Source organism: Pongo pygmaeus, chromosome 15 (assembly GCF_028885625.2).
Source record: "Pongo pygmaeus isolate AG05252 chromosome 15, NHGRI_mPonPyg2-v2.0_pri, whole genome shotgun sequence".
Classification (NCBI taxonomy): domain Eukaryota; kingdom Metazoa; phylum Chordata; class Mammalia; order Primates; family Hominidae; genus Pongo; species Pongo pygmaeus.
In genome coordinates this window covers 55,260,502-55,282,619 of record NC_072388.2, presented here as the reverse complement: position 1 = coordinate 55,282,619, position 22,118 = coordinate 55,260,502, and the positions used below count along the sequence as shown (strand labels likewise).

The window sequence follows — 22,118 nt, the reverse complement described above, 5'->3', positions numbered from 1 at the left end:
ATCTAGTGATGTAAATAAATAGGTGAGAAGGACATCATTGGCCTTTCCATAGAAAGTCACTAATAATTGTAGAAGAAATGATGGAATTAGAAATCACCATTTGGCAGCCATCTTAATAATAATCAATGAATACCAAAACTAGTGGGTAAAAGTTTTGGAGTAACAGAATATGTATAGTCTCAAGGTCTCCTATAAATAGATGAATTACCAAGGGAAAAATGGTAACTTTACAGTGGTGAAAACTGTCAGACACAATCTTAACCACAGGACCAAAATTAACAGTGTTAGTAATAGGACAAACATCATATGCTTCCCAATCTATTCTAGTGAAAAGAATACAGCATCATTTCTACAACATTCCTGCAGAAATGTGTTACCTGAAGCTAAGCAGGTTGACATTAAATATTAGAATTATGAACTACGTTAACTGCCTTTTCAAATATTTCATAAGGTTTTAAAAATTGAAGAATGTAAGGTAAAATTTTTGACTTCAATGATAACATTTATCTGGTTACCTTAGATTGTTACACAAAGTTAGGTACATGAGTATTTTACTGAAGACTAATCCCATATCAGCAAGGTCTATAATTTGAATTTTCTCTCTCTATCTCCCCACTAAGGTCAAGATGATTTTGCAATCCATGTACTGTTTCACCTGATTTTCCTTGGCATTAGAGAAATAACTTGTGAGACCGCTGAGTAAAACAGCAGAAGACAAGGTAACTGATTATGAAACCAGTAATGGAAATCAAATCTAAAATCTCAACCTTTTTAGCATCAGATGAACTTGCTGGGAAATCAAACTAAGTCTACGGGAATTTGCCTTGTAGTCCTAATGTAATGCACACAAAAGCGTAGTGGATCTTTCAATTTGTTTGTTTCCCAACAGCAGTGTATGAGAGTCTGATTTTTCCACATCCTAGTGAGCACTTACTATCTAGCTTTTTAATTCTAGCCATCCTAGTCAGTGTGAAGTGGCATCTCATTGAAGTTTGGATTTGCATTTTCCTAATGGCTAATGCTGCTGAGCATCTTTTTCTGTTTATTGGCCATTTGTATATCTCCCTTAAAGAAATGTCTATTCAGACGCTTTGCTCATTTCTTAAATTGGATTATTTGCTTTTTTATTATTGAATTGTAGAGTTCTTCCCAACTTCATTTTACTATGTTTCTTTTCGGCTAACCACACCTAGTGTCACCTGCTTGCAACCAAGAACCCTGACTGAAACACACTGTCTTCCCTCTTTAATATACTTCTCATTACTTTTTCAAGGAAAACTGTGTGAAGAAATTCTGAAAATAAAATGCTCCTGTTCTCCTAGTCTTGTGCAAAACAGAAGAGAGGAGGTATGCCTCTAAGAGCAGAAAGTCATGTGTACATCCATACACAGGATACACAGAATACGAAATGTTTTGGAGGACCCAGTATTCATGTTTTCATATAATAATCTATATGGGATAAGCCTGTATGAATTTCTTTGATTTCAATAGGATTTTTATAAGTCAAACTCTGAATGCTCCTTAAAATCTACATATTTCAACACACCACCTTTAAAAGTTTACTTTATGACAGTTAATACATGGGCTATTTACTGCTTATTTAAATGCTGACCAAATTGTCTACTGTATGTGACTAATCATCACCTCTTTTCATTTTGGAAGAAAAATTATCCAAATAATTTTTAAGACCCAAATGACTTTGGATTTTTGCAAAGAGGATGATAGACAATTTAAACAATAGATTCTAACATTCTCTAAAAAACTTGAGACGCTTGAACTACCATTTTGTATGGGCTTATGTTGGATTTAGTCCAAGTAACACATACATGTTTAATTGATTCTGTTTCCAAAGACAGGCTCAGCTAAGTCTTCCAAATCAGGAGCTTTTATGTTTTTGTTTTCCCTTCACACCTTATCCAGTTATGCAGCAACGAGAACATACTGAAGATCATGAGCCAGTTTATCAGAGCTACATGTATAAGACGACTCCTCTGCTAATACAATTTTTTTTAAAGTTTACCTTATGCTAAGACTCAGAATCAATCAACAGTTACTTGCCATGTAACATATACAAACTAGTGGATTAAGAAGTTGAAATAACTTGAAACATCTGTTATGGAAAAATTCCACAGCTCAAGAAGGATACACACAAGGCTTTGTAGGTAGCAATTAATGCTCAGCTGAGTTTGAAGACTACAGAGACTGTGGAGATGGAGCAGCAGTGTCAGTATACATGGCTGTGGATAGGTCTGCAGTAGCCTGACCCAGGCTTTATTATAATAATAAAATAAAGTATTATTTTATCCTGGAGAAGCTGGATGGAGCCATCTTTTGGGGCTTTACTAGGTCAAAGGGACAGGAGGGCAAAAGGACAGAAGGACAAGAGTGGGAGTTAAAGTAATGAATCATGGGGCCTAGACTGAATAGAAAAGGAAGTAAAGCCAGTAGGGAGCTAATGGAGGAGGTAAGAAGGATAAGCAAAGGGTTGTGGGTGCCAATTACACCGCAGACAGTGTGAGCCATCAATGAAATGAGTGAAATGAAAGCTAAAGTCATACCAGGGAGTGAAAAGTGGGTTGGGGAAGGGAACATCAAATTGTTAGTGGATGGAACAGACCAGTTAAGCAAGATTAGACTCTACTGTTGAAAGCAGCCAATGATGGAACAGTTTTAAAAAGCTGTTCTCAAAATCCCAAGATTTTCAATAAAACTAAGTATTTGTCCTGAAAGTCTGCCAGTAGTTGGTACATGTGCACTAGTAAGTCTGCAGGCTGAGTGCAATGTAGGAATACAGGTCTGTGGCCCCGTGCCATGGCTTCACATGCATGCTACTAAGGAGCCGTGACTCCCACGTCAGGACACAGCAAGTCATGTCTGTGATTTGTGCTGACACATCAAAGGATGATGCCAATAGTGATAAGGATGATGATCTTCTGAAGACTTTGAAAGTCTTCAGTTAATTCATTGATTCTATAAGAAGATAGTCTCATTATATTGCTCAAGTCACATTTCCTATGCATTATCTGAGCATGCTTCATTTCACCTTAGTGAGACAAAGATAAATGACTACAAAGCAGGTTGGCATCAGGGATGATTTCATGAAGACACATTTCAGGGTAAGGGCTAGGCTCAGGATCAGCCTCACATGTCCACATCTGCAGCCTCTACCTTTCTTCTCATTGTAGCCTTCTAGTGAAATTGCTCTTGCTGAGGTCTCCAGTAACAACAGGCTTTCTGGACCTCTCTGCTGTGTTGATCCCTGTTGATGACCACTCCCCTTGACACACTTTACTGAGTTGATGTCTGGGACTGCATATCCCCCTGGTTTTCCTTTTTTGGCTCTGGATCTTCCTTCTGTGTTTTTTTTCTGAATGTCTCCTCTTTTTCCATTAATTTCTTTAAAGCTGGTTATTTCCCCAGATTTCATTCTCAGACAATTGCTTTTCTCACTCTACACACTCTGGGTGGCTAGAGTCACTTTATCCACTATCTTGATTTCAACTGCTAACCACAAACTGAAAAAAACAGATCTGTTCCCAGCACTGCACTCTCCTGTACTGTGGGACTTAAATATCTCCAACCAACTATGGTACACCCCAATGCCAGTCCAACTCTGGATGTCCCAAAGAACCTCAATGTCAACATGTAAAAAATTAATTTCTCATTCTCTTTTCTAAAAATGGTTTCCTACTCCTGTATTCTCTATCTTAGTGACTTTCATTATCTACCTAGTTAATTAAGTTAAGAGACCTGGTAGTGATCATCAAAGCTTCTTTTCCCTCTCTCTCTCTCTCTCTCTGTCGAAAATAACACATCCTGCCAATTTCATTTCATAATAATTTTTAAAGCTAATCTTCCCTCCATCCATACCACCACCATCCCATTTTAGCTATTATCATCACCTCAGACTCAAACCAATCCAACAACATGGTAAGCCATCTGCCCCCAGTCCTATGCCCACCATTGCCAACAGAGTAAGAGATTCAAAACATCTGACCTCACATTTCTGACTCCAACCCTTTAATGACCTCTCCTTGAATGATAAAACATAATATAAGCCCCTCATCATGACATAAAAAACCTTTCATGATCTGGTCTTTTAACATAACACATCAAACTTTATGTTTCATCAACACTAAATGACTTGCAAGTCCCTATACTTAAAAGCTGTTTCTCCACTTCGGGGTTTCTTTGCAAATGAGGTTCTCTATACAGGTTGAGGATCCCTCATCTGAAATGCCTGGGACCAGAAGTGTTTCAAATTTTGGATTTTTTCAGATTTTGGAATATCTGAAGAACACATATCAGTTGAACATTTCTAATCAGAAAATCTGAAATCCAATATGCTCCAATGAGCACTTCCTTTGGGCATCATGTCAGTATTCAAAAAGTTGCAGATTTTGGAACATTCTAGATTTCGGATTTTTTGATTAGGGATGTTTAACCTGTATGTGGAACACTGTTTTGCCTTCACTTTGCTAAATCCCACGTAACTGTTTACAACTCAGTATAAGCATCGTCTTTTGCAAGTATTCCCTGAAATATTTTCTCTAAGACTAGGATACTTGCCCCTTCTCTAGGTTCTCATCCAATTAAATGCAATAAATAGGTATGAAATAGATATTTCTATATTTATTAAAAAAATACCCTGAGGAATATAAATTTTTAACTGTAACCTAATCAAAACACTATAAAGAAACCAGATTTTAAGAACTTAAAATCCTCTATATAATGTAATACAAAGTCAAAAAATTATTTTTGGACTATTGATAATATTGGATAACCTGTCAGCATATTGGTGTGCTGGAGTGCAACGGTGCGATCTCGGCTCGCCACAACCTCCGCCTCTCAGGTTCAAGCAATTCTCCTGCCTCAGCCTCCTGAGTAGCTGGGATTACAGGCATGCACCACCACGCCTGGCTAATTTTGTATTTTTAGTAGAGATGGGGTTTCTCCATGTTGAGGCTAGTCTCAAACTCCTGACCTCAGGTGATCCGCCCGCTTTGGCCTCCCAAAGTGCTGGGATTACAGGCGTGAGCCACCGCACCCGGCCTGATATATTTTTTAATTAAAAATATATCTCTCTATATATGTGTATGTGTATGTATATATACACACACACACACTCACATATATATGTGTGTGTGTCCCTAGAAAAACTATTTGATTTTTTGAAAAACTAGTTGTTTCCCATATATATATTATTTAAGACATACTTTACTTGTAGTTTTTAATGCCCTCCAAGTAGCAATGGTTTCTAATGACCTCAATGTAAGTCCAAACATTTTCAAATAATGTTTGATAAGATTACTTATGCCATTATTTGGAAAGAAATATTTTTTTAAACTGCAAAAAATTAAGACAAAAGATGTTTTGGTCTTGGGGTAAATTTTGTTTAAGAGCCATGTCCTTTATTATTGCTGTCTTTTACAATTATATAAATGGTGTCTTGGTAACAAATGCTATTAAGGGAAAAATTAAAGAATTCATTTTAAACTTGTTACATTGATTTTTTTTCTTAAATAAAATGATGTTTGTATGGATAGATCTTCCAGAAACCAAGGGATATTATTTTATCATTCTGTACCTTAATTCAAGTGTTTAAATATTCTTTTTGGCAAGGGTATAGAAGTAATAATTTATTTTTAAAAACTTTTTATTTTCATATTACTTTATTCCTTGTCTATAAAATAAGTATTTCAAAGAGAATAATACAATATAGACTGGGCGTGGTGGCTCATCCCTGTAATCCCAGCACTTTGCAAGGCTGAGGCAGAGGATTGCTTGTGCTTGGGGGTTCATAACCAGCCTGGGCAACACAGTGAGATTTCATCTCTACTAAAAAATAAAAATAAATAAAAATTAGCTGGGCATGGTGCACATGCCTGTAGTCCCAGCTATGTGGGAGGCTGAAGCAGGAGGATGGCTTGAGCCCAGGAGGTTGAGGCTGCAGTGAGCTATGATAGCATCACTGTACTCTGGCCTGGGTGACAGAGTGATACCCTTGACTCCAAAAAAGAAAATAAAATAAAATATAGGTTCACAGTTACTCATATTGCCTTTCACACATTGATTTGTAAAGAAAGTTCCTTAATTTTCTCAAACTTTTGTGAAATTTCAAACAAAACACATCAAATTTCCCATTTTATATTTTATTGAGCCAAACAACAATGAACCCTCCATATCAATAAGACACTACATATTGGAGCTAGAAATAAAAAGTTAAATGTGCAGAAGGTTTTTTTTTACCTGTGCAGAAATTCAAATGAGGATGTGATGCTACAAAAATCATAACAACAAATATATCTGAAGGCATATCTAGTCTTACACTTGCTAAGAGAGATTACTGAGAAGCACTTTTATCATCTGTTTAGTATGAGTTTAAAAGAAAGCAATTTTCCTATGAGTTTACAGAATTCCTAGAGCTTCCAATTAATCCACTATCCTTTCTGATCACTGGGGCCTTTATTATCTTATGATCCTGGCCAATTATCATCGTTACCAATGAAGGGAACCTGTGAGTGAGTGATCAGACAAGTTAGTTGCAATCTCTTTTTGGGAATAACTCTAATCAGGAGACATACTCTATAAAAAAAATTTTTCCCCTGGAAAGACTACAACATATATTTAAAATTTTTTTGGCAGAGTTAAATTGTATAAGTAGAGCAAAACATTATTCATAAATCTTTTGCATACAATACTATTAAATGAATTGGCAGTCCAAATTTCTGATTTAAGTAATCTTTCTTTTAAAAATAAATGGAAGGAATGTCCAACCTGACATTATTTAAATAGGAGATTTAAATGAAATTGTTAATCTGAGCTCACAAAACAAGCTATCTTGTATAATCCATAAAGTCTAAAGTGCAGATGAACTGTAAATAAAACTACACCCAAAATAAGATAAACAATTGTCGTCTACCCGTAGAGTAAGTCTGATGATTTTTTTCAAATAAAAATGACATAATCAAAAACATGATTGTGTTTTCACTTGGCAATCCAGGAGACCTATTTTCAATTTCCATTTTATTCTTTTGAACAAATATGCTTATTATTTTTAAAAAGCAACTAAAGAGTTAATAACATGCTAAAGTAGAATCTTAAAATTAGCCCATTAAAGTGAAAAGACATTTTTTTCCCACTGAAATTGATTATTACTTCAACCAAACTAAAAGCAAAAGAGAAATTCAAATGAGGTTGTGAATAAATGAGAACTCTTTTCACCAGAACTCACAAATATATGGCTAATAGTTTAAACTATTTTCTATTTTAACTTGAGAACACTTTATGATAAATTAGATATGAGAAAAAAAATGTTTTCCATTCTCAATCTAATTCTTACAGAGCCCCAATAGAGCAAGGTCAAATGAGGTATTCCTTCAAATGAAATACATATTTTAATCATCTAATCTGACTTATAGAAAGATAAAAATCATATTAGGTCATATGAGGAAAAGATCACAATCTTCAAACACCACTATGATCATTTTAATAACACAACCCTTGTATTATAAAAGATACCTGTCAATACCAATAATCAAAATCAAGTTTTTACACTGTTAGAGAGGTAAACTTAATTCTAAGATCTCATAATAATGGGGGAAAGCACTGATATAGATTATTCAAAATATCAAACCCAAAAGTCATTGAAGTACATTTTGTTTTATATAAATAATTTTATACTTCATATAAAAATATACTTTACAGTATATTTGAAGTAGATAAATCTTCCTGATTGCTTTTTACTTAGGTTAACAATAAAACCATGTAGTTCACATTCCAAGAGAGCACAGTGTTTAGTCAACAAAAAAAGACACACCAAGAGTATGATAGATAGTATGGGAAACGCAGTCAAGTGTTTAAAATCTCACCCAGATCATGCAAATGACAGAAATTCTCCACTGGAGTAAGGATGATGTGATGCTATTAAGCATCAAATGTGAGCATCAGAATTCTCTGCTTAAAACATAACTGTCTTCTTTTTTTTGGTCCCCAAAATTCATGAGACCCAGATAAGATTCCTAAGAAAGGTACTGATTGCATAGTAGTTTTCTCACTGATGGAATACTATTCCTCTGTTGACACAATGGATAAATCACGAGGTTACAATTTACACCATTGACACAGGTTTGCTATTGATAAGGTATATTTTTCTTTCCACTACACAGTATTTGATTTTCATGTGTAGTCACATGTTTGTCTAACCCTTAATCAAAAGGCAAATAACAGAAACCTGAAATTCTTTCCGAACACACATTTGACATGCCTCATAAAATTCATGAATATATTTGTCTTCAGTGCTACTTGCATGCAAAGAACCCAACACAGAAGGTACACTGCCCTACGTCTATACTGAGTGTAGTGAGAATTCCTACTTGAAGTGGAATTTGACTGGGCAGGCCACAGTGCAGCATCTGAACGTTATTGCTTAATAAATTACTATTAGTGTCAATTCATAGTGACAACTAAAATAGTGCAGCTGACTACAGGGAAGAAGTATGATAAAGGAGGATAAAATGAACAGCAAATCTACCACCCTTATCCTTCCACGTTCTTATCTTTCTGGGTCCTAGTCATGAAAATGATTTAAAAGTTCCCTTCAGGCTCATTCATATAATCAACACCATGCATTTCTCTCTCCAGTCTACCTGGAGAATGGTCAAACTAGGGAGCTAAGTTACTGAAAACCTAAGTTCTGCTAAGCCTCCTTCTTTTGGTGGCAGCTCACCCAACATTCTTTTAACAAATATGTTCTGGGTATCTAACATGTGCCAGGTGAGAGAGCAGTAGAATATAATATATTGAGTGGAATATAATATAATGAGGCCACTGAGAGAGCAGTAGAATATAAATCTTTTCATTGTCAAGTTTAGACCTAAGAACATAAATCAATAATTTACGACAGGATATAAAAGGTACATCTGTGAAGCCATCACCACTGAACCTAAAAAAATTTAAAATATTTCCATCTTTAATGAATTTGCAAATAAGTCCTTTCTTCCACATTTTAGAAAAATTTACTGTCATTCCAGATAAAAACTTACTAAGGTTAGTTCTACTTCATGAGGTTTGATCAAAAGGAGAACTGTTTTACTCAGAATTTTCAGCTATATAAATATTGACTACCAGTACTCTAAAAGGAAAAGTATAAAGTATTAATCCTGATTCAAAACCACTACATAAAATTAGAGTAAAAAATTTAAAGCCTTCAAAAAGTTAAAAAGCACAACTGAAATGCAGGGAGTAAGGTTAGGAATAGCTCCCATAAATAAAAGGTAATCACACAATTTCCATTAGAATTAAGAGTTGTGCATTAGCTATTAAACGATAAAGCTATTTAAAGTTTAAAACAATTCATTTTATTATACTCCATCAAATTATTCCTGAATATGTGGAAGAAAACATTCAACTAGGCTTTATAGGAACAACTGCAATTTACTTCACGTTTTACTAAGTTTTCACAGTATGCCAGGTAACTTGCACAATGGTACAGCCTGGTTTAAAATAACTCCCCAATTACATATTTCAGTCAATTTTGCTTAAAATGTATAAAAACATATAAAACCTCAAGATTAGTTTGTTACTCAATCTTCAAAATGTATTTTGCATTCAGTAGCAAGACTGAAATTGGTCAAAAGGATATTCCATCAGAGTATTCTCAAAGGCACCGGCCAAGGCATATCATCACGCTAATTCCTTTTTAACTGAAAACTTAGAAGACGCTACGTAATTCTTACAATGTTAAGATACTAAAAGTATAGGAAGTCAATGTAAAACATCCAAATAACTAAAGTCAACAGAATGAGAGTATTAAACTACTTTCATCAGCAATACTAACCAACTTAATAAACAATACAGATTTAATATTAAGTAGTCTTATGCAAAGTTATGAAGTGTATCTTAATATCTCAATTCATTAAGACTATTTTCTATTTTTATGGCTTTGAAAAGCACCAAATCTATATGAGTTATGATCTATAATTTTATTTGTAATTTAAAGAAATATGTGCGTTTATTATTACAACCGTAATAACTGATGACTAGTTCCAGTGGCAAAATCTCGGCAGGAAACAGATTTAGCAATTTAAGTGTTTTATAAGTTTTTGTAATTGAGGAAACTTTTCATAATCTGACATTTGTTAAAACCACTTATTAGAAATTATGCAGCACAGTAGCTGTGCAAATATGAGCTAGCTTCACAATTATAAAGTCAGCCTATGTAGCCCTTTCCTATTGTATATAGTGGCATAAACCCCACGGCGGCCTATCAGCTAACTGGCAGGCAGGGGGCTGCTCTATTCAAAGTGAGAGATACAAGCTGCAGGGCAAAAACCTGGCAGCTCCCATCTGACCCCACAATCCCCTACTGGTGACAGCTCCAAGCTCCATGGCAAATTAGGCCTTCTCATATTACAATTGGAGAAGACAGATTCCATTAGCAGTATCTGAAATTGAGTGGAGAGCTGCACTGTTATCAGACTTGACTCATAAGCACTGCTATTAATCAGAGCTATGATAGCATTTATATATTTCAAGCTATCTGCTGCCGCTGTGATATTCTGCTACAAAGGGTTGATGGGACTTAGGAAAGTGAACAATAGAGCTTTCTGGGAAAAGCAGAGTAAATCAAGAAAGTCTATGACTTCCGCACATTCTGAAGGGATTGTGGTTTACATAAATTTTCTCCCAATTGGAGATTGAGCTCTTCCTCATCTTACACATGGGATTTAGTTGTCACTCAATGGTAACAGCTGTGAAAAGGTGAAGCGGCCCACCGCTCAGAATATTGCCTTCGCTTTTAAAGCAATTAACCCATGAACAGGAGGATACCTGGTGATATCAAAGGGATTAGGCCAGGCAGTGCATTATTAACATTTCCTTGAACTAATTCTAACTCTGACTAGCTGTCAGAAAAGACTCTACAGTCTTAAAAAAGAGTTTTTGCCCTGCTTTTTTTCCCTTCAAAATGAAGCGCTGCTATTTGAGCCTAATATGTCCCTCTACTTATAAGAAAATGCAAATGAACCAAGCTCTTAATATGCTTAAGCAGTCTAAGTCAATGCAATTTTAATACAAGTATGAGAGAAATATATGATCAATTAACCAGGGATCAAGACAGATATTCTCCTGAATGGAAATTAATGCTCCAGTACTTTCCATTCTTCTTCAACTACAAAAACTTGGTAACCATTTGTTACTTATGCATAGTTACTTCTGAAATTAGGAAGAGCTTCACATTATTCTCTATGGCAATAATCTAAAATACTCTTTGAGCTGGAAAATCCAAATGTCCCCTAGGCAAGAGATTCTGCATTCTCTAAGGTATGGCATTTTAATTTTCTATTCTTTATTGAATGGAATCTTAACTGAAGCTATAAGAATAGCAGACACAGTGCTCAGAATCAAGTCTTCGCCTTCTAAAATTTAATCAAATTAATTTTTAGCAGCAACACAATGTTTAAAAATATATAAGTTATAAAATTACAAAATCCATGAGTTAAATACTGGCACAAAACAATCTGCCAGAAGACATTTAAGGATTACTGAAATTGATCATACGTTCTTTGTAGTAAGCAAAGTTTCAATATACCTTTAATATTATTAATATTCCTATATTCTAGGTAATCTACTTGACATTAAGAGATCTGATGTCTTACTGCACAATATTAATGATGTTAGGAAGTATTTTTATGTGAGTTTCCTGAAACTACACCTTTTAGAAAAAATATTTGAAAAACTGCCTATTTAATGGTTAGTAACTTTGTATTACTTTCTTTAAAATAAGCACTGAATTTTGATTATAAAAATAAGAGCTTTACTTTCAATTCACATGAGTCTTCAACAAATATTGTGGAATGAATTCTATAGTTCCATTTGGCCAGTAATAGTTTGAAAAGGATAGGCTGACTCTCAGGCCTGTTGAGAATACATCCCCTGCACTGTAACTACCAAAATAAATGACACGACATATACCCTCCTCTGATATCATAAGCAATGTAAATCTTCCCTGAGGTAAAGAATTTTTATACAATGCTATCAACATGCTCCCTTCTCTTTTAGTGATACCGGAACATATGAAGGATGAGAATATAGATGTTTAATGATAGTGACTTCAGTACTCCTTCTTTATTCAGTAAATAAGACCTAGTTTGACATTTCCTAGAAAATAATTTTGAAATTCAAGCATTAAATAATGTTAAATGGTGTTCATGTTAATGATTTATATTACCTATAACTTTAAATTTTTATACTAATAGGATTCGTGAATTTCAAATAGAATAGGGCACTTTAAATACTATGCTATTAAATCTAAAAATCATTTACTTTAATAGCCTTAAAAAAGAAAACCCCAGTTCCCAGAAACCACTAACTATATTACAGCCTTAGAAACACAGATGTACACATTAATAAAATGACTACTATTTCATATAAATGAAATGTACTAGATTAAACTCCCCTAACATAATGCATGCTTAAAAATACTCCTTAAGGGGACAATATATAAATAAATACTTACAGAAACAACTGCCACAATCTTACTATTTTTAATTCAATAAACTACAGTGACACATATGGCTTTCAATGTGCTGTTTTACTCATATGCTTTCTACATTAGAGCAAAGCAAATATAAATGAGTTCTTGCCAACCATTAGGAAAGATTGACAAAAAATGCAGTGTTAATGACATCTTACAGCTTTTAAAAGCAAGAGAAAGATGCAAGAAAAGCAAAAATTACATAGTAATTGGAAACAACGAATAAATTGGTCTTTCAATCTAAGTCATGTTTACTGAAAAAAATGGAGCTTTTTACATCAACACATTTAAACATAAATTTGCTTTTGAAATAAAATCTTTGTTTAAAAGGTACAGAAGGTCTTTATGTCCACCCCAAGAGCTAAATATAGTGAATGCTATGTGAACAATTACCTGAAAAAAACGTAAACCTGTTAAAAGAATTAATTTACTGCACACCAGTCAGCACTAATCCTACATGTACAGTAATGGTCTCTCAAGTGATGGGGGAAAGAAAGAATAAAACTGTTTCCTGAATCAAAACCCTTCAATATTCAACAACAAAACAGAATGATGATTTGGTTTGTAAATGAATAAAGTAGTGAAATGTCTCCTAAACAAATTCTGATAAGGGAGTCAACCTGCAAAGAAACACATTTACTGTACACTGGGACAGGAAAAAAGCCATCACTGTAATGGTTGTACAAAAACTGCGTCCTGCTGTTGGGTTTATATTCACAGAAGAAAGGTTTTAAAGGTTAAGTTCAGGTCATACAGCAAATGAAATTGTAACAAGCCAGCTGACATTGTATAATGTCTTCTTCCACTCAATCAATAGGCTACTGTTAGTCCTATTACCATAGAGATGGCTTCTCCTTTTTGAAGGGTGTCTATTGTTTGACAAAACAGATTTGCCACTTGAACTAGGTTATTCCCAAATGACATGTACCTTGTCAATTATTTGTATTCAAAATAATGAAGTATTTTCATATTAAAATTATGTAAGAGATAATATTGTTAGATCCCTTTTCTGAAAGAAAGCAACTTTTCCAAAGCACATACTATATCATTAAAACCACTCAAATACCTAATTTAGTCATATTAAGAGATTGAATTTAAAGCACATGTCAGCAAGTATAAAATATATCATTAGCCATGCATATTAAAAGAAAAGCGTTATAGGCTAGTGTGCTAATCTAAACCATTATAATCAATCGTAATAATTAATAAAAGCTATTTTTAAAGAAAAGTACTGTCCAGAGCTATCCAGATTCTGTAAATTTTTAAGATTTTTATTTATGATTTTTACAGTGGTTCTCATATGGAATGGTATCAACAATTAATAATATTGAAAAACACAGAAAAGTTTTAGAAAATGAATCCCTTTACTTGCACAAAGAGCTATTTATAGCCACATAACATTTAAATATATGTATATGTTACATAAAAGATCTAAAATACAGACTATCAAAATGAATATATTAGTCTTCTTTAAATGTTTTTGTTCTAAAGTATCTTGTGAAAATTAATAATGTACTCATTCAATACAGAACAAGGAAGTTCCCGTTCAACCTAGATATTTAAAAACAAAAAACACTTTTTCTCTCAGTGGAAATACTGACAGATTCTTAATTACAAAAGACTCAGAAGGAACAATTCTAATAAAAATTATCCTAACCATTGAGAAAAAGAAAAATATTAATAGTACTAATGAATCTAAGCAGAAACATTATTTTAAATATTTCACAAAGACTAAAATAACAAATTTAGTAATATAACAATTTGGGAAAAGACCAACAGTTATAATACTTGAATCTGAAAGCTGTTTCACATACAGATCAAAAGTAAACTTCAGAGTTACAGTTATACTAACTTTTATCTTTCTATAAATAATTAAAAGAGAATTTAGAATTTAGCTAAAAGTCATTTGTGTTATGACTTTAACACAAATAAAAATATTGGTCTCCAAAAAAGACATTTGAAACTGTACCTATTCAAATTATATTTACCTACAGAAATCATTTGTTTTATAATAAGACATGCAAAAGTTTTTAGAAGAAGTGTTTTAATTTGGTTTTTCCTTTTGCAGAAAGTGTAATTTGTATTTTTCACTATAATCCTCTTAGGTACAGGATGCACTGAGTTAAGAATGAAGGAGACAGAAACATCAAAGACAAATGGGTTACCAGCATTCTAAACTAATGACCAATGTTTTAAAAGCAGGGTAGCCTTCCAAACTAAGAAAGTCTTCTATCAATGAATTACTTGGGATCTAATTTGCCTACCTTTCCTACAGCCATAACGGAGCAGAGTGAAACCTTACTAAAACCACATCCCAAATTGATTTCCTCAGTTAATATCCTCATTTCAAAAAGTATACAACATGTTCATATTTAGAATACAATATAATTAGATATTAGCCCTGCACCTGATAGGCAGCTGCCGGTCAGCAATACTGTGAGTAATTAAATGATATTTACCATTTACCAAAAGACGAACCTCATATTGTTGAATTAAACTCACCCATCTGCATCTTCATAAAATGACAAACCTCATTAGTTCTGCCTAATCAGAGAATTGTGATAATGAACTGGTGACACCTTCATTCCATTGTATGAAACAAAACCAACTGTGTAATCATTTGAGGGGTCAAATGCATATGAAATTATTATACATTAAGAAAGTGAAATCACATGTGTTAGGGAAACCAAGCAACAAAAGATTTTTTTAATGTATGTACTTGAGCCGTAAGAAATCTACATCTCCAACTGCTCAAAATTAATTTTAACTAATCAACTACTTTACCTGAAAACGGTGAAAAAAAGTAATGATGCAGCTACTGCTCCAAATAAGCCACAGAGAAGATTGACGCGGTAGGCAATTGAACCAAAAGGAAACAGTGTAATTGCCAGTTTAGCCACCAGCGTGAACAAAGGATAGCCAGGAGGATGGGCAACCTACGGAAAAATTAGCAACAGTTAGAAGGTTTTCATCTAGGAAAGGGAAGAGTCACACAGGCCTTAATTGAAAAGTAGCCCTTTTCTCAAGCAACTATAAAGATTAGGCACCAATGACTAAATGTTTGAATAGTGGTTTTCTATTGTAATCCTCTTGAGGCAATACAAATAAATATTTTCTTTAGTGGATTTGGCAGCGTCTATCACATGGTGCGTCACCCAGAGAAAGGGTGACATATTTCATTGTCAGTTCTTAAGCAGTTTGTTCTCTGGGTTCACAGTACATTAGGGTCATTTAAAAGGCTATTGAAAAAAAGCAGGTTCTGAAATATCTTATTGGTTAGAAAGTTGAAAGACCACACTGCTATCGGATTACCACCACGCTGACAGTCGTAAGGTCTTGCCTAAAGGGATCATGCACCATAATAAAGTTTATTAAATAATAAACTTATTAAAACTGTTAACCCGATTTATTTTATTCTCCACAGCTTATACAAAATTTGGGGTGATAATAAGGCAGCTACTGTATATATAGTAAAGGCTTTGCTTTATAATTTAGTTTAATTGGATTTAAAACTTAAAGTAAATTGTCACGTACTGTACTTATAAGTTACTAAAAACTGGGGTTTGAAAATAAATTAATCTACTTTACTCCATGCTTAATTAAACTTTCTTAATTCCTAAAACTGTTAATGAGAGCATTGATTAAACAATAAAACTAATACTTACTCCAAGCTCATGTGCGGCTGTGATCAGTTCCCCTGTGAAAAAATAATGTAAAACCAATAATTACTATTAGAGAATGACACTCCTCCAAAGTTTTCAAAATCCAAATGCTTGCATTGGGGTTTTGCATTAATTTGACTGGATAAAACTGTAAATCTGTAGAGATTTAACAGCATGAAATAGTCTAAGAATATTTTCTCCCTTAGGTCTTATTGAACAAACTATCTTTGATAGTCTTTAACAAGTGGTCAGTGGAAATATAGGTAAATTCTGGTCTTTAAAAAATTCTTATTTTGGCTCTTGAAAGTTGTATCCACTTGCAAATATACAAATACTGTTGGAGCATTAGTGTAATAGGCTTTATTATCCCTCAAGAAATTAGCACGAAAGTCTATAAAGATGCAACCTTATGGTAAGGTAAAATGTGCAGACATCTGAGGTTTGGACACTCCATAAAATGTCCCATACTACCCTAAAACTGGCATTTGGGTATCTTCTCCACATTAATTGCACTGGATATCTTTAAATGATTTCCAAGTGTTTATTAACTCCAGGTTATTTCGGTAAGGTCCTCTGTAAGACATTTTTTCAAACCATTAAATAATATTCTTTACATAGTCCTTTATAGTTCCTCACCATTAGTGACTATTTCTAAAATTATGATGCAGTAATTTGATGCCTATTTGTTAACCTTTTACATATTCAGAGCACAGGGACTATTTCTGACTCATCCCTGTACACTGTAGTACCATACAATGTAAGGAATCGATATTGATGAATGACTTATGAAAGTTACTAGTACCTATTAGGAAATGTACTACTGTCCACTTCCTATCTTTTCATAGATAGCAATACTCTGCTTTTAATTTCTGTCCCAGCTACAATTTAGACCTTTACTCTCTCTGGCCTGGACTACGGCAACAGACTTGACCAATCCTGCTTCAGTTCATCTTCATACTGAAATCACTTATAATCAACACCTGCCTTCCCCCATGCCCCTAAACACACACACACACACACACACACACACACACACACACAAAAGGCTGGATTGCATCCCTAGTCTAAAATTTCTCAGTGGCTGCTCTCTGCTTACTGAATGAAGTTCAGATTCCTCAGCATGACGTTCAAGCTTTCTATGGTTTCAAGGTCCCTTTTCTAGGCTTATATCCATGAAGCCTATGTTCCCTCCAGCCAAATCTGATTACCCACTGTTTCTCTGGAGTGGTCCTCTTTTGCACCTCTTCTCACTCATTTTCTCACCCTGGAATATTTTCCCTAGCATTCTCCCCCTAAATCCTTCAAGGCCAAGTTCAATTGCCACCTTCTCGGTAACCTTTCCTTAGACACCTGCTTCCCTAGCCTCCCCATCAGAATTAATCACTTCTTCCTCCTCCATAGAACCTGCTTGAGTCTATTTAGCACTTTAGATGGCCTTATATTCTGGTTGGTTTTCATTTCTCTCTCCCACTAAGTTTAAAAACATTATCCTATCCATTTCACGATCGTGCCAGGATACCACCACCTCTCCCCTCTGGCCACACACAAAGCATCAATTCAAGCCATACACACAGAGGTTAACAAAAAGACACATCACATTGTCATCCTTGCTACTAAGACACCCCAGTCTTAGGTGACTGCATCATGGAAGCCTTATAAGGGCACCTGGAGACAGATTAAGTCAATTACTTAAGGACATTTGTTAAGAGATATTCAAGAGCACCTTAGAAACCAGCACATTTTATACCCTAAACGCTTCTTTTTAAATAGTTTATGGTCTCACAATGTCTCAAAGAACTGTTCCCTTTGTTAACTACTGTAAAGGATATGATTTTAGTTTACTCCATAATGGATTAGCTCTTAAGTCTTTAGCTCCAAACTATTTTTGATTTTTTTGTTCTTGTAATCTTTTTGTGACAAAGCCACCATAAGTTCAAAATTTCAAAGGTCACTATTCATTCTCCTCCATTTAAAATGTATTCAGAATTACATTTAACATTAAGAAAAATAGGCTATTTTTCTCTAACTTCTTTTTACCCTGGAAAAGTCAGTGTGCTGTTATTATTTGCCAGAGTTCTGCTGCTATAAAGATAAATCTGGAATGTGACAAACTTTCATCAATTCTTATCAAATGTTAAACTAAAATCGAAATAGAAAAGATGTCCCCATTTAAAGTCTCTAAATGTAACCTTGATACAGATCTAAAGGGAAATACTACTCTTAAATTGATTGTGATAGAGAAGAGGAAGTGAATAGTAAAAAAACCTCGAGCTCCCGAGTTTCTCCCAACCCTTTACACGAAAGGTTCCTCAGAGTTGTGTCTACCTGCATCAGAATTAATCTGCTTTTTAAAAATGATGATTCCTTGCCCATACCTCCAAATTCCATAATCTACTAAGCCCCACTGGCACTGGGGGCTCAAGTGTCCCAGGTAATTCTGAAGTACGTTCCAGTCTGAGAACCACAGCTTTGCTGTCTGCAATACAAACTAATGGCAAGCCCAGAGTTGTCAGCAGATGCTTAACCTTTACAAAAACCAGCTCCCTTTATATCATACTTCTCAATATTAATTAGACTACACTGTCACACATCACATCTGTTAAAGACAGTATCTTTGAAATAAACTCACGTACAAACTAATTTAGTGAAGGCCAGACTCCTACCCCCTCCCCGAAAAGCCCCACGAGCACTCCGCCCATAAATGAACTATGTGTGTCAAGTGGTACAAAGAATAATTTTGGCAAGACCACACAATGTGATGAATCTATGGAGTAAAATGTAAGACTTATCAGGAAGAAGAATACATGCTTTATACTGGTTTTGAGATGTGTTCTGTTTATTGATGAAAATATAATTCATAAACATTCAAGAATAGTACATTCAACATGTAAACACAATTATCAAATATACGATAAAGCAAATTTTCTATATTGGCATATACTTGGAAAACAGTTTATCATTCCCAAAAATGAACATAAAAATATTAGAAGTAACCACTATTTAACATCAAACCAAACAAAATTAAAGCACCTAAAGTCTGGTAACTCAAGCTGAATACACAACTTTATTCTTTTGGGAAAAAATAAAATACAGTATTAATAAAGGCAAGGCAATAATCATGATTTTAAATAAATTTTAAATATCACTACATATGTGATGGTGGATTTAGAAAAGAATTTCATGAAATGTTTTGACGAAAAGTAGAGGTTAAGGGGGCATATTGTGAAGTCAACATACTTGGGTTCTTTTCCTGATTTCTCTACTCTGTGTGACTTTGGGCCTTAGTTTTCTCATTTATAAAAGGAAAATAATAATTGCACCTACTTCTAAGGGTAGCTGGTAGGGTTAAAACAACAACCCATATAAAGCACTTGGAACAGTGCCTGGCACATAGTAAGTGCCCAACAAACGTCAGTTATTATAAATCTCACTCCCATCCTTCACACTCAACCAACCATAAGTAGCTGTCAATCTTATTTTTTTACAAGTAACAGAACTACCTAACCTCTGAATAATGCTCTCCAGCACCAAAACTCTCACAACTATAAAGTTACTTCCATTATGAAATACCAATCTTGGTAACACGGTACAGAAACTCCCTACTACACGAATGAAACACTATCCCTACTTGTGCAACAGGACCTGAAAGAAAAAAGGTAACAATTGGAAGATGGAACATCAAGGATCTTCAATGTGGTAGGCAGCCCTAAATATGATCGCCACTAATCCCCAACTCCTGGTATTCTCACCTGTGTAATCCTTCCCCCTTGAATATGGGTTGGGTTTACTAACGAAGTTCCAGGAATAAAATGGAGAAGTGGTATATCACTTACAGTATTAGGTTACAAAATGACAGAGGTGTCGGATAGACAGGTGTCCTTCATCTTTTTCTTGACAGAAGTCAGTTAACTTATGGAGACCCACATAGCAAAGAACTAGATTGCGTTTCTCCCCAAATTGAGCCTTAAGAAGACCGCAGCCCCATCGCACACCATGACAGCAACCTTGTTCTGAGTACGAGCATCTAGCTTAAACGGCATCCAGATTCCTGATTTACAGAAACGGGAGATTAGATAAACGTTTGCTGTTTAAGCTGCTCAATTTGGGGATCACCGGTGATGCAGCAAAAACTGCTTCTTCAGTCCATAGGTTCACCACCTGAAATTACAGCACTATTCTGACACAATTACTGGCCATGATATGGCATTATTGAATCCAAAAACAAAACATGGATCTTGTTTCTTGCATCAAATACAAAACAATTAGTGTGATTTAAAGGGCCAATGAGTCATGCTTTTCTTTTTCACAGAAACAGCCGCACCTGGCTTCCACCTTTTTAAAAGTTCTCCTGCAAATATTCTGCATGGCTATCTCCTTCTCAATATTCAGGTTTCAACTAAACCACCACCTCTTCAGAGGTCTTTCCTGAATAGCCATTCGGAAGGACCCACTACTTACCCCCACTCTCAATCATATTTCCCTCCTACTTACTGTCTCCACAACTTATCACCAGTTAATATGCTGTTTATTCATTAACTTGTGTATTGTCTAACTGCACTGGAACACTCGCAATTATCTGTTCGCCAATACTGTTCTTTTGTTTGAAACATAATAAGGACTCGGTGACTAACATCTGTGGACTGAAAAAACACTGAAAGTAAATACTCAGGACCAGGAAAAAAGATCTGGGGAAGTGGAGAGGTCGATAAGCCCCACCAGGCGAAACCAACAATAAGCCCCATCTCGAAAGCCTGAGAACTAAAGAAACCACAACGACAGGAATGGAAACAGAAGTGGGCTCTGGAACACACAATAGAGCGCTGTGCACAGGCAGGCGGATGGAGGCCCAGAGCTGGCCAGACCGAATGCCAAGAGCAGGAGCCAGAAGCAGACCCTGCCCGTTCTGGGACCAGGGGAGAGGGACAGAAGGGGCAACCCTGCGAGTACTTTACCGGAGTCTCCCCCCGGTACCGAGGGGGGCAGGGTGAGGGTGAACACTGCGGCCACGGCAGCGAACACGGCCATGCCGCCGCGGATGCCCCCGGAGTGCCGCAGCCCCACTCCGACTGCCCGCCCCCGGGCCTGGCCCCTGCCGTCGCCATGGGGACTCATGGGCCAGTGGCGACCGAGGGAGGAGAACACGGCCGGCCCAAAAACCCGGTGCGACACGTAGCTCCCCAGACAAGAGACGAGCGGAGCTCGTGCGGCGGCCACGAAGGCTTCCGGGTCGAGCCTCCGCGGGTTGGACCGCACCTTTCTCCGCCTGAGCGCGGGGAGAAGAAAATGCCAGGCCTCCCTTGAGCCAGGCCCTGGGAGTTTTCCCGCAGTATACCACGCATTGGCGTTCACCTACTTATAATGTGATTTAAGGTTCCTAATCACCGGGAGAGCTTTCCCTTTAAAAAGCAAGCCCGGCCACAGGCCTACCGTCTCCATGGCTATTCCCCCTTTTATACTGACTTGGTTGGGTCTGACAGAGACCAAAGCAACGTCGAAAACCGCGAGCGAGGAAGGGCTGCTCCTGCCCCCTACGGTGCGGGGTGGAACTGCACAAAAGGGCCACGATCAGCCAGGAGCCGCTACCTGTGCTAAAACAAAGGGTGGTGTATTTACCGTATGTGCAAAGTAAGCCAATAAATACATTAATCGTAATTATGTATTTATTACGATTTACTACGTTACTATGACTAATTACAATAAGTCTGTGTGCTACTTATTAAATCACTGAGTAATTTTTAGAGAGATTAGAATATGCTAGTGCGTCTTTTTTTTTTTTTCATTCCATAGCATAATGAAAACTCTGTAGATGAGTCGGGAAATTTGAGTTCCTGTATTCATGCAGATAACTCAAACCATGATAAAGGTGTCTCCTATTTTAATGAAGAGGAGTGTTTTGCGGAGCTTTCAACACAACAAAGTGG

General features: G+C 35.7%; 1 protein-coding gene across 7 annotated transcripts in view; it reads right to left on the bottom strand.

Annotated features, from left to right (window-relative positions):
- TMEM260 (transmembrane protein 260) overlaps nt 1-21,654 on the bottom strand; it is a 78,416-nt gene extending 56,762 nt beyond the window's left edge. For 6 of the 7 annotated variants that reach the window (XM_063651640.1, XM_054447813.2, XM_063651636.1 and 3 more), the window contains exons 1-3: nt 21,150-21,463; nt 16,201-16,232; nt 15,320-15,471 (exon numbers count right to left, since the gene is read on the bottom strand). In XM_063651640.1, the coding sequence (XP_063507710.1) occupies nt 15,320-15,471; nt 16,201-16,232; nt 21,150-21,309 (344 nt within the window). In that variant the 5' untranslated portion in view covers nt 21,310-21,463. Of the gene's footprint in view, nt 1-15,319; nt 15,472-16,200; nt 16,233-21,149 lie in introns of all 7 variants that reach the window. The other variant, XM_054447811.2, reaches the window with a different exon arrangement.
- Between the last annotated feature and the right edge of the window lie 464 nt (nt 21,655-22,118).